The following is a 13,149-nucleotide window of genomic DNA, read 5'->3' as shown; positions in this document are numbered from 1 at the left end:
CCAGGTTCCCTGTCTACTTCCTCCCTCCTCTGTCTCAGAATCTGTCTCAGTTCCAGGTTCCCTGTCTACTTCCTCCCTCCTCTGTCTCAGGATCTGTCTCAGTTCCAGGTTCCCTGTCTACTTCCTCCCTCCTCTGTCTCAGGATCTGTCTCAGTTCCAGGTTCCTTGTCTACTTCCTCCCTCCTCTGTCTCAGAATCTGTCTCAGTTCCAGGTTCCTTGTCTACTTCCTCCCTCCTCTGTCTCAGAATCTGTCTCAGTTCCAGGTTCCCTGTCTACTTCCTCCTCATCTTTCTTTTCCACATGGTATGATTCATCTCATCCTCCTCTATCCACTTTCTCTTTCTCCTCTTTTCCATCTGTTGAAGATGGACCGTCATCCCCTGCTTCTCCAACCTCCTCAGCTTTATCCGGTGCCTCCTCCTCCTTCTCTCTCTCTCCTTCCCCTCTCCATCCTTCATTTCTCCAGGACCAGGTTCTCCAGACTTCCCTGTAGCTTGGTCTCCAGGCTCTTCTCCCCAACCACATTGTCAGAGTCCTCCTCTGTGGTCTTAGTAATCTCTTCCTTGTTATCATCTTGTTCCTCTGTGGTCTTAGTAATCTCTTCCTTGTTATCATCTTGTTCCTCTGTGGTCTTAGTAATCTCTTCCTTGTTATCACCTTGTTCCTCTGTGGTCTTAGTAATCTCTTCCTTGTTATCATCTTGTTCCTCTGTGGTCTTAGTAATCTCTTCCTTGTTATCATCTTGTTCCTCTGTGGTCTTAGTAATCTCTTCCTTGTTATCATCTTGTTCCTCTGTGGTTTTAGTAATCTCTTCCTTGTTATCACCTTGTTCCTCTGTGGTCTTAGTAATCTCTTCCTTGTTATCACCTTGTTCCTCTGTGGTCTTAGTAATCTCTTCCTTGTTATCATCTTGTTCCTCTGTGGTCTTAGTAATCTCTTCCTTGTTATCACCTTGTTCCTCTGTGGTCTTAGTAATCTCTTCCTTGTTATCACCTTGTTCCTCTGTGGTCTTAGTAATCTCTTCCTTGTTATCACCTTGTTCATCTGTGGTCTTAGTAATCTCTTCCTTGTTATCACCTTGTTCCTCTGTGGAGTTCTCAGCTACTGCGGTCTCCTTTTCACCTTTTTCTCCCTCTGGACTCTCCTCTGTGGCAGTAGATTTACTGTCCTCTGTTGGCTTCTGAAATTAATTGTACATTAGCAAATGAATATGATTCTATCATCATGAGCCGATCATAAGTCTTTCAGAAACAATATGTTGAACATTCAAACAGTTGCAATAGTATTTGAGCTATCGATAATATAGAAAATAACGTACACTTTTTTTTAAAAGCATGAAACTTGGTACACATGTACAGTAGTAAGCAATATATGCAAGTATGAGGTTTGTCTAACCTCTTCAGTGGACAGGTCACTCTGTGGAGAGCTGTGTTTAACCTCTTCAGTGGACAGGTCACTCTGTGGAGAGCTGTGTTTAACCTCTTCAGTGGACAGGTCACTCTGTGGAGAGGTGTGTTTAATCTCTTCAGTGGACAGGTCACTCTGTGGAGAGCTGTGTTTAACCTCTTCAGTGGACAGGTCACTCTGTGGAGAGGTGTGTTTAACCTCTTCAGTGGACAGGTCACTCTGTGGAGAGCTGTGTTTAACCTCTTCAGTGGACAGGTCACTCTGTGGAGAGCTGTGTTTAACCTCTTCAGTGGACAGGTCACTCTGTGGAGACTGGTCTGCATTCTCTAAAGGGCCTTCATCAGTCTGCACCGCCCCGTCTGCATCAGAGGAAGGAGGTGTTACTATTAACCAGCCGTAGCACAACACTGACACCTCATGGTATTAACACAGACACAGACAGTACACAGACAGTAACATTATTCATGGTAAAACAGCCCTTCATACACCTCAGCTCATAGGAGTAGATCTCAAACAGAGTGTCAGGGCTGCCATTTGGAAATAAGACCCTGGAATGTGGCTTTAAAAACATAGTATTTAGATATTATCTCATTATTAACATATATTTAGATATTATCTCATTATTAACATAGTATTTAGATATTATCTCATTATTAACATATATTTAGATATTATCTCATTATTAACATATATTTAGATATTATCTCATTATTAACATATATTTAGATATTATCTCATTATTAACATATATTTAGATATTATCTCATTATTAACATAGTATTTAGATATTATCTCATTATTAACATATATTTAGATATTATCTCATTATTAACATATATTTAGATATTATCTCATTATTAACATATATTTAGATATTATCTCATTATTAACATATATTTAGATATTATCTCATTATTAACATATATTTATCTCAGTAAAAAATAACATTTGCACACAGTTTTACAATTGCATTGACACTAATTCTGTGTTTTTGAGTAATTTGTTTAAGATTCGTACATAGAATAAGTGTCCGGCCCTGACCGTAGAGAGCCTTTATATTTCACTATTTGGTTAGGTCGGGGTCTGATTTAGGTGGGCATTCTAGATTATATATTTCTATGTTGGCCTGATATGGTTCCCAATCAGAGGCAGCTGTCTTTCGTTGTCTCTGATTGGGGATCATATTTAGGCAGCCTTTTCCCACTGGGTTTTTGTTGGATCTTGTTTTTGTATTGCTACAAAAAGCCTGAACTTTACGTTCTTTACGTGTGAAGCCTGAACTTTACGTTCGTTTTGTATTTTTCTTTGTTTTGTTCTGTGTTCATCTATTAAAAGTAAGATGTACGCTCACCACGCTGCACCTTGGTCTCCTTCTTACGACGAACGTGACAATAAGATTAAAGGCCCTGATAAACAAGACAATTACATGCTTGTTTTTAAGTACTTGATGAGCAAGGATTTTAATTATAACAGAGAAATAAAAAGAAATACCATCATAAAATTAAGTGTTACATATTTTTTGGTGTGTTTAATAATAATAATAATATAAAACCAGTTTGACAAAAATGTTGCTTTGCAGATTAGACTAGATTACCAAAGGCATTTAATGCATTTCAAATGCAAAACTGATTGAAGTTTAGCAGCAAAGATGAAACAGCCACAGCAATAATGGGTCTTCTTTGAATATTTTATGGAAATGTTTTGCATTCATTAACACTAGCTATTCCTTCCCACCAACCACACAGACACACTGTAAGCAGAAGAGTTAACGCGACTACAAACTCTGAACATTTTAATGTGATTTAGTATGGGGAATGGGGGGGTGTCTCATAAAAATGCTAAATCAAATTAAATACAACATTTAAAAAAAATATATCTCCCCTTCATTAAATCCATTAGATTTGGCTGGGCATTGAAGATGACTGGATGACTAGCTACTTTGGTGTCTGCTTCCCTCAGACAGATATAGAATGCGTTCCAAACGGCACCCTATTCCCTACATAGTGCACTACTTTTGACCAGGGCCCATTGGACTCTAATCAAAAGTAGTGAACTGTGTAGGGAATAGGGTGCGAATTGGGAAACAGAAATACGGTTGAACTACAGAGCTGCTCAGTATAGTCAGATATCAGACCCTGGCTAATTTACATAGCTAGGCTGGGCTGGTAAAGTCATTATCTGTTTAAAGCAGGGAATACCGGACAGGAGCAATATTCTGCTATCTGCTACTCATGTAAATTGATGTCACTGTATTTCACTATGATATGAGCTACAGGGTTAATTTGGTTTTCATAGGAAAACCTACGATAGTACTTTCTGTCAATCCTCAGTATATTTTGACAGTTAATAGCAAAAAAAATGGTTCACTAGGGTGAGGATGCATATGTCTTTTTGCGATGTGTGCTTATAAAATTGTCAAAAATAAATCTCTCTGCCAAACAAGACGGCTGAGTCAACAACACCTGAAAGAGCAGTTTAATTGAGATAAACAGGAAGTGTATTCCATTTCTTTACTAGGCTTTGGTATTACTTTAGCTTCCTTGTCTAATGCCTTTAACAACACCTGAAGGAACCACCGAGACAACCACTGCTCTTAACACCCCCAGGTAACAAACAAGACGGATGAAAACACCTGAAGGCATCACCGAGACAACCACTGCTCTTAACACCCCCAGGTAACAAACAAGACGGATGAAAACACCTGAAGACATCACCGAGACAACCACTGCTCTTAACACCCTCAGGTAGCAAACAAGACGGATGAAAACACCTGAAGACATCACCGAGACAACCACTGCTCTTAACACCCCCAGGTAGCAAACAAGACGGATGAAAACACCTGAAGACATCACCGAGACAACCACTGCTCTTAACACCCCCAGGTAGCAAACAAGACGGATGAAAACACCTGAAGATAGATCATTAAGGTATATTAGTCTATGTAGTCCAGTCAGGTGCTTTAGTATGATTTGTCCAATCCCTTTAAATCAAGAAGAAGAACATACACTGCTCTTAACACCAGGTATCAACATAGTCACAACATGGTAACAACACGCTAACTAAAACACACCAACAACACGTTGCCATGGGTATTTCTGGATTAGATTAGAGTTACAGCCTCCTGTGGCTCAGTGAAGTCCAACTGAACGTCCATCTGCATTATACAGTCAACAACACAACACTATAGACGGTGTAGGCTGAATCAGCCATGGGTTAAAATACTATCGGAAATCTTTCAAATACTTCCAAGCGTTTCCTCTATCATGCCTGTAGGGCCAAGTAGGTTGGGTTTGACGTTTTGGGATTTTTTTCTGTTGGTCCATTGCGCCAAGAAAGCTCAATCAAGACCAGTTAAAGTATTTTAAATAACTTAAAATACTATTTAAACCCAGGTTTGGTGTAAATTCTACTATCTGCCTCTCTCCCTCTCTCTGCTCTGGGAGGATGACACAGTAGACTGGGTAATGACACCACATGGAATTATTCTACTATCTGCCTAGACTGGGTAATGACACCACAGGGAATTATTCTACTATCTGCCTAGACTGGTTAATGACACCACAGGGAATTATTCTACTATCTGCCTAGACTGGGTAATGACACCACAGGGAATTATTCTACTATCTGCCTAGATTGGGTAATGACACCACAGGGAATTATTCTACTATCTGCCTAGACTGGGTAATGACACCACAGGGAATTATTCTACTATCTGCCTAGACTGGTTAATGACACCACAGGGAATTATTCTACTATCTGCCTAGACTGGGTAATGACACCACAGGGAATTATTCTACTATCTGCCTAGATTGGGTAATGACACCACAGGGAATTATTCTACTATCTGCCTAGACTGGGTAATGACACCACAGGGAATTATTCTACTATCTGCCTAGACTGGGTAATGACACCACAGGGAATTATTCTACTATCTGCCTAGACTGGTTAATGACACCACAGGGAATTATTCTACTATCTGCCTAGACTGGGTAATGACACCACAGGGAATTATTCTACTATCTGCCAAGACTGGGTAATGACACCACAGGGAATTATTCAACTATCTGCTTGGATGTGTCTTGTCTTTCAGTGCAGCGGAGTGGAGTGAATTTGAAATATAACTGAAAGAAATATGGTTATGCAAATGTCTCTGAAAAAATGTGCCAATGTCTCGTTCAACTAAAACCCCTTCACTTCCTGACCTCTGACTGTATAGAATCATTACTGCTAAAACCTCTTCACTTCCTGACCTCTGACTGTATAGAATCATTACTGCTAAAACCTCTTCACTCCCTCACCTCTGACTGTATAGAATCATTACTGCTAAAACCTCTTCAATTCATCACCTCTGACTGTATAGAATCATTACTGCTAAAACCTCTTCACTTCCTGACCTCTGACTGTATAGAATCATTACTGCTAAAACCTCTTCACTCCCTCACCTCTGACTGTATAGAATCATTACTGCTAAAACCTCTTCACTCCCTCACCTCTGACTGTATAGAATCATTACTGCTAAAACCTCTTCACTTCCTGACCTCTGACTGTATAGAATCATTACTGCTAAAACCTCTTCACTCCCTCACCTCTGACTGTATAGAATCATTACTGCTAAAACCTCTTCACTTCCTGACCTCTGACTGTATAGAATCATTACTGCTAAAACCTCTTCCCTCCCTCACCTCTGACTGTATAGAATCATTACTGCTACAGTACTGACTTGATGCATAAGGAGGAAATATGAATACTAGATACTACTCTGTATAATGGCTATATGAATACTAGATACTACACTGTATTATGGCTATATGAATACTAGATACTACACTGTATTATGGCTATATGAATACTAGATACTACTCTGTATTATGGCTATATGAATACTAGATACTACACTGTATTATGGCAACATGAATACCAGATACTACTCTGTATAATGGCTATATGAATACTAGATACTACACTGTATTATGGCAACATGAATACTAGATACTACTCTGTATTATGGCTATATGAATACTAGATACTACACTGTATTATGGCAACATGAATACCAGATACTACTCTGTATTATGGCAACATGAATACTAGATACTACTCTATATTATGTAATTTCAACTCTCAGGGGCCACTCTCTCTGTGATCCTGAAAACATCTGACCTGCTTGGATTGGCTTGAATTGCCTTGGATTGGCCTGGATTGGCTTGGATTGGTTTGGATTTGCATGGATTGGCTTGGATTGGCTTGCACAGCCACATGCAAAAAGCAAAAGTGGGACGGGCTCCGATTCAAAATGACACCAGCCTCCAGTGTGTAGATGGGATGCCGTCTGTGTGTCACCTAAAAAACATTGGTTGCCAGATCAGCGTGACAGACTAACCTCTATTCTCTGAATCCCCTAATCGACCTTCAAAGGGTCATCAGAAACCTTTGCATTCGGGATGGAGAGATGAAGGGGATCACATTAAGTCCTGTTTCCTGTCTGACATGTTGTCTAACGTCTAAGACACTCCTCACTGTAACATGTAACAGCAACACAAATGGCACCGTATTCACTATATAGTGCACTACTTCTGAGCTGGGCCCATAGGGCTCTGGTTGAAAGAATTGCACTAGGTACGGAATAGGGTGCCATTTGGGACACAGTCCACCTTTCAACTGCTCCAGTTTCTCCTGATGTACTGGGGGACTCAGCAGAGCTAACTCAAAGACTGATAGCTACTGTTCTCCTGTTGTACTGGGGGACTCAGCCTAGCTAACTCAAAGACTGCTAGCTACTGTTCTCCTGTTGTACTGGGGGACTCAGTCTAGCTAACTCAAAGACTGCTAGCTACTGTTCTCCTGTTGTACTGGGGGACTCAGTCTAGCTAACTCAAAGACTGCTAGCTACTGTTCTCCTGTTGTACTGGGGGACTCAGCCTAGCTAACTCAAAGACTGCTAGCTACTGTTCTCCTGTTGTACTGGGGGACTCAGCCTAGCTAACTCAAAGACTGCTAGCTACTATTCTCCTGTTGTACTGGGGGACTCAGCCTAGCTAACTCAAAGACTGCTAGCTACTGTTCTCCTGTTGTACTGGGGGACTCAGCCTAGCTAACTCAAAGACTGCTAGCTACTGTTCTCCTGTTGTACTGGGGGACTCAGTCTAGCTAACTCAAAGACTGCTAGCTACTGTTCTCCTGTTGTACTGGGGGACTCAGCCTAGCTAACTCAAAGACTGCTAGCTACTGTTCTCCTGTTGTACTGGGGGACTCAGCCTAGCTAACTCAAAGACTGCTAGCTACTGTTCTCCTGTTGTACTGGGGGACTCAGCCTAGCTAACTCAAAGACTGCTAGCTACTGTTCTCCTGTTGTACTGGGGGACTCAGCAGAGCTAACTCAAAGACTGCTAGCTACTATTCTCCTGTTGTACTGGGGGACTCAGCAGAGCTAACTCAAAGACTGCTAGCTACTATTCTCCTGTTGTACTGGGGGACTCAGCAGAGCTAACTCAAAGACTGCTAGCTACTGTTCTCCTGTTGTACTGGGGGACTCAGCCTAGCTAACTCAAAGACTGCTAGCTACTATCCTCCTGTTGTACTGGGGGACTCAGCAGAGCTAACTCAAAGACTGCTAGCTACTGTTCTCCTGTTGTACTGGGGGACTCAGCAGAGCTAACTCAAAGACTGCTAGCTACTATTCTCCTGTTGTACTGGGGGACTCAGCAGAGCTAACTCAAAGACTGCTAGCTACTATTCTCCTGTTGTACTGGGGGACTCAGCAGAGCTAACTCAAAGACTGCTAGCTACTGTTCTCCTGTTGTACTGGGGGACTCAGCCTAGCTAACTCAAAGACTGCTAGCTACTATCCTCCTGTTGTACTGGGGGACTCAGCAGAGCTAACTCAAAGACTGCTAGCTACTCTTCTCCTGTTGTACTGGGGGACTCAGCCTAGCTAACTCAAAGACTGCTAGCTACTATTCTCCTGTTGTACTGGGGAACTCAGCCTAGCTAAGTCAAAGACTGCTAGCTACTGTTCTCCTGTTGTACTGGGGGGACTCAGCAGAGCTAACTTAAAGACTGCTAGCTACTATTCTCCTGTTGTACTGGGGGACTCAGCCTAGCTAACTCAAAGACTGCTAGCTACTGTTCTCCTGTTGTACTGGGGGACTCAGCCTAGCTAACTCAAAGACTGCTAGCTACTATTCTCCTGTTGTACTGGGGGACTCAGCAGAGCTAACTCAAAGACTGCTAGCTACTGTTCTCCTTTTGTACTGGGGGACTCAGCAGAGCTAACTCAAAGACTGCTAGCTACTATTCTCCTTTTGTACTGGGGGACTCAGCAGAGCTAACTCAAAGACTGCTAGCTACTGTTCTCCTGTTGTACTGGGGGACTCAGCCTAGCTACTGTTCTCCTGTTGTACTGGGGGACTCAGCAGAGCTAACTCAAAGACTGCTAGCTACTATTCTCCTGTTGTACTGGGGGACTCAGCAGAGCTAACTCAAAGACTGCTAGCTACTGTTCTCCTGTTGTACTGGGGGACTCAGCCTAGCTAACTCAAAGACTGCTAGCTACTATTCTCCTGTTGTACTGGGGGACTCAGCCTAGCTAACTCAAAGACTGCTAGCTACTATTCTCCTGTTGTACTGGGGGACTCAGCCTAGCTAACTCAAAGACTGCTAGCTACTGTTCTCCTGTTGTACTGGGGGACTCAGCCTAGCTAACTCAAAGACTGCTAGCTACTATTCTCCTGTTGTACTGGGGACTCAGCAGAGCTAACTCAAAGACTGCTAGCTACTGGACACATTCAAAAGACGCATGTAGACCTGACATGTCTGTTTGTACATCATGTTTTTAACATTGTTTTTTGACTGGATGGAGGCATCATGGAGGCATCATGGATAGATCTATCACACAGACTGGGATAAACATCAAAGGCGACGTTACGTTTTTATGATATGAGACGGAGCTGTTTTAATCTGGTGGTTTGCTTATAAAACTGTCTTTCACCTCACTGATGGCTGGATTAACAGTCTCTGTATTAATCACTGACTACACACTGACTACACTCTGACTACAACCTTCCTACTGTACACTGACTACACTCTGCCTACTGTACACTCTGACTACACTCTGACTACACCCTGTCTACTGTACACTGACTACACTCTGACTACACTCTGACTACACCCTGCCTACTGTACACTCTGACTACACTCTGACTACACCCTGCCTACTGTACACTCTGACTACACTCTGACTACACTCTGCCTACACCCTTCCTACTGTACACTGACTACACTCTGCCTACACTCTGCCTACTGTACACTCTGACTACACTCTGCCTACTGCACACTGACTACACTCTGACTACACTCTGACTACACCCTGCCTACTGTACACTCTGACTACACTCTGCCTACACTCTGCCTACTGTACACTCTGACTACACTCTGCCTGCTGTACACTCTGCCTACACTCTGCCTACTGTACACTGACTACACTCTGCCTACTGTACACTCTGACTACACCCTGCCTACTGTACAGTCTGACTAAACTCTGCCTACACTCTGCCCAATGCTACGTCCCAAACGGCACCCTAATCCCTATATAGTGCACTACTTTTGACCATAGAGTTCAGGTTGAAAGTAGTTCACTTTGTAGGGAATAGGATGCCATTTGGGACAGAGACTATGTATAAACACATAATGGACTAACAGTTGAGTTCTACCAAGCATCAACCAGTGTTGATAAAACTGTAGTGTATGCTGTCGTGATACTACGGCTAGAGGCAGTTAGAAAATGCTTTCAGTTTCCTGGAACACTTTCTTCTGCTTCATAACGCACAGAAATATGGTTTAACGTTAAAGCCTGATCACAACAGAAGTTAAGAAAATAACTGAACTTCATTGCCAACATCCTCGACCCGTCAAAAAAGAAAAACCACATTCCTACTTCCATTCCTTTTCTATTGAATGTTAATGTTATTCATTCTCTACACAATGTGGTTGTGAAAATGGCATTGAACATGGAATGTTGTTATATCCTTCGGTTTTAAAGTGCTAATTGAGTTGACATGAAAATGCATTGCCACTGAACATGGTTCTATTCAGCGCAAGCGGTGTTTGTTCCAATACAAGGTCATTTTTAAAAATGTTTTATTTAACCTTTATTTAACTAGACAAGTCAGTTAAGAATAAATTCTTATTTTACAATGCCGGGTCCTACCCAGGCCCAAACCCTCCCTTAACCCGGACGACGCCGGGCCAATTGTAGAGCCGCACCATTGGGACACTCAATCACGGCAGGTTGTGATACAGCCCGGAAACCGAACCAGGGTGTCTGTAGTGACGGCCTCTAGTACTGAGATGTGTTTATATTCGTAACAAGACAATGGGATGAAGGCTGTTTTCCTGAGGAATAGTATGTAGGTTGTTCTAATGCACAGAACCCTACAGAGCAACGCCTCCGGTACACAGCCTAGGGTCTGATCCCCTCTGTATCGGGGCGGCAGGTAGCCTAGAGGTTAGAGCGTTGGGCCAGAAACCGAAAGGTTGCTAGATTGAATCCCCGAGCTGACAAGGTAAAAAAAAATATTGGTCGTTCTGACCCTGAACAAGGCAGTTAACCCACTGTTCCTCGGCCGTCTTTGTAAATTAAAATTTGTTCTTAACTGACCTGCCTAGTTAAATAAAATAAAAATCTGGACAACTCTGGAATGGGGCTACAATCTGTACGTTTACACTAATGAACACTACTAACTAGATATTTAACTGATGACGACAGTAGGCAGATTATACATTAGTCATGTAAACACCTTACTCCGCCTATCTTAAATCGGCGTCAGGTCAAAATCAGATGTAAACATACGCCGATTAAAACACCTGGTTTCCTGAACATCCTTTTGAATTGTTAGGACATGTTAACACCTGGTTTCCTGAACATCCTTTTGAATTGTTTGGACATGTTAACACCTGGTTTCCTGAACATCCTTTTGAATTGTTAGGACATGTTAACACCTGGTTTCCTGAACATCCTTTTGAATTGTTAGGACATGTTAACACCTGGTTTCCTGAACATCCTTTTGAATTGTTAGGACATGTTAACACCTGGTTTCCTGAACATCCTTTTGAATTGTTAGGACATGTTAACACCTGGTTTCCTGAACATCCTTTTGAATTGTTAAATTGTTAATTGTTAAAATCCGAGCTCCAGCACGTGGTAGCACCAGCCGAGTGAGCCTCCCTCTTTAGTACCAGTGAAGTGAGTTCATAAACAACTGAAAAGTATGCATCTTAAGAAGTAGTTTTCACATACAAACAATAAAATAAACATGGTCGCCGTGCTACAATGTCTATTTTGATTGGCGATGTGATGCATTTATCATAGTCCAGTCAGATTTCAGGTGTGTCCATGTAAACAGGATTATTAGGGAAATCGTTCTTCTTGCTAATAAGCATGTAAACGTTTTTAATCCAACTATTATCTTCATCTGACTATCCACAATAATGGTATTATAGTGTGCATGTAACCGTACTCACTGTGGTGTATTTTCACCATAGCTGTGGAGCAGTGCTTATCGTTTTTAAAGACAGCCATTTGCCTTTTCTGACAAGTATTAACTGCACTCAGGAGAGAGGTGGTGTGTGTGTGTGGGGGGAGGACTTAACCAATCAAAATGTCCCCTGTGTTTGAGGAGGATGTTGTTCATGCATGTACGAGGAAGGATGCAGAGAGAGAAAGAGCGAGTATATCCCAAATCGCACACTACTCCCTATAAAGTGCACTACTTTTCACCAGAGTCCTATAGGCCCTGGTCAAAAGTAGTGCACTACATAGAGTCATTTGAGACACCGCCAGAGAGATAATCAGTCTGACGCCACACTCCTTCTCCAGAGCACCAGTTTTGGAGCAGCAGCGGGGGGGGGGGTTAAATAATCCAACAGTGTATGGAGGGGCCTGGCTCTGGCTTGGAGGGATTATCCCAGAGAGGTAATTACCATGGCAGGGCCTCTCTCCCTCCTCTCTCCCTCCTCTCGTCCTCTCTGTAGGGGGCTCTCTCTCCCTCCTCTCTCCCTCCTCTCGTCCTCTCTGTAGGGGGCTCTCTCTCTCCCCTCGTCCTCTCTGTAGGGGGCTCTCTCTCCCTCCTCTCCTCTCTCCTCTCTGTAGGGGGCTCTCTCTCCCTCCTCTCTCCTCTCTGTAGGGGGCTCTCTCTCCCTCCTCTCCTCTCCCCACTCATCTCCTCCCCTCTCCTCCTCTCTGTAGGGGGCCCTCTCTCCCTCCTCTCTCCCTCCCCTCGTCCTCTCTGTAGGGGGCTCTCTCTCTCCCCTCGTCCTCTCTGTAGGGGGCTCTCTCTCCCTCCTCTCTCCTCTCCCTCCCCTCTCATCTCCTCCCCTCTCCTCCTCTCTGTAGGGGGCTCTCTCTCCCTCCTCTCTCCTCTCCTCTCTCCTCTCTGTAGGGGGCCCTCTCTCCCTCCTCTCTCCCTCCCCTCTCCTCCTCTCTGTAGGGGGCTCTCTCTCCCTCCTCTCTCCTCTCTCCTCTCTGTAGGGGGCCCTCTCTCCCTCCTCTCTCCCTCCCCTCGTCCTCTCTGTAGGGGGCTCTCTCCCTCCCCTCGTCCTCTCTGTAGGGGGCTCTCTCTCCCTCCTCTCTCCTCTCCTCTCCCCACTCATCTCCTCCCCTCTCCTCCTCTATGTAGGGGGCCCTCTCTCCCACCTCTCCCACCTCTCCTCTCTTCTTCTCCTCTCGTCCCTCTCTCCCTTTTCCC

At 43.4% G+C, this 13,149-nt stretch overlaps 1 protein-coding gene across 5 annotated transcripts in view; it reads right to left on the bottom strand.

Annotated features, from left to right (window-relative positions):
• Positions 1-298: 298 nt before the first annotated feature.
• The window catches only part of LOC115190616 (doublecortin domain-containing protein 2), a 46,908-nt gene continuing 34,057 nt past the window's right edge, over positions 299-13,149 (bottom strand). For 2 of the 5 annotated variants that reach the window (XM_029748788.1, XM_029748789.1), the window contains exons 8-9: positions 1,397-1,767; positions 299-1,181 (exon numbers count right to left, since the gene is read on the bottom strand). In XM_029748788.1, the coding sequence (XP_029604648.1) occupies positions 456-1,181; positions 1,397-1,767 (1,097 nt within the window). In that variant the 3' untranslated portion in view covers positions 299-455. The remainder of the gene's footprint in view (positions 1,182-1,396; positions 1,768-13,149) is intronic. The other 3 variants (XM_029748790.1, XM_029748791.1, XM_029748792.1) reach the window with 3 other exon arrangements.

Source organism: Salmo trutta, unplaced genomic scaffold (genome assembly GCF_901001165.1).
Source record: "Salmo trutta unplaced genomic scaffold, fSalTru1.1, whole genome shotgun sequence".
NCBI lineage: Eukaryota > Metazoa > Chordata > Actinopteri > Salmoniformes > Salmonidae > Salmo > Salmo trutta.
Note: the sequence above shows the minus strand (reverse complement) of the source record. Positions and strands in the feature narration are given on the sequence as shown.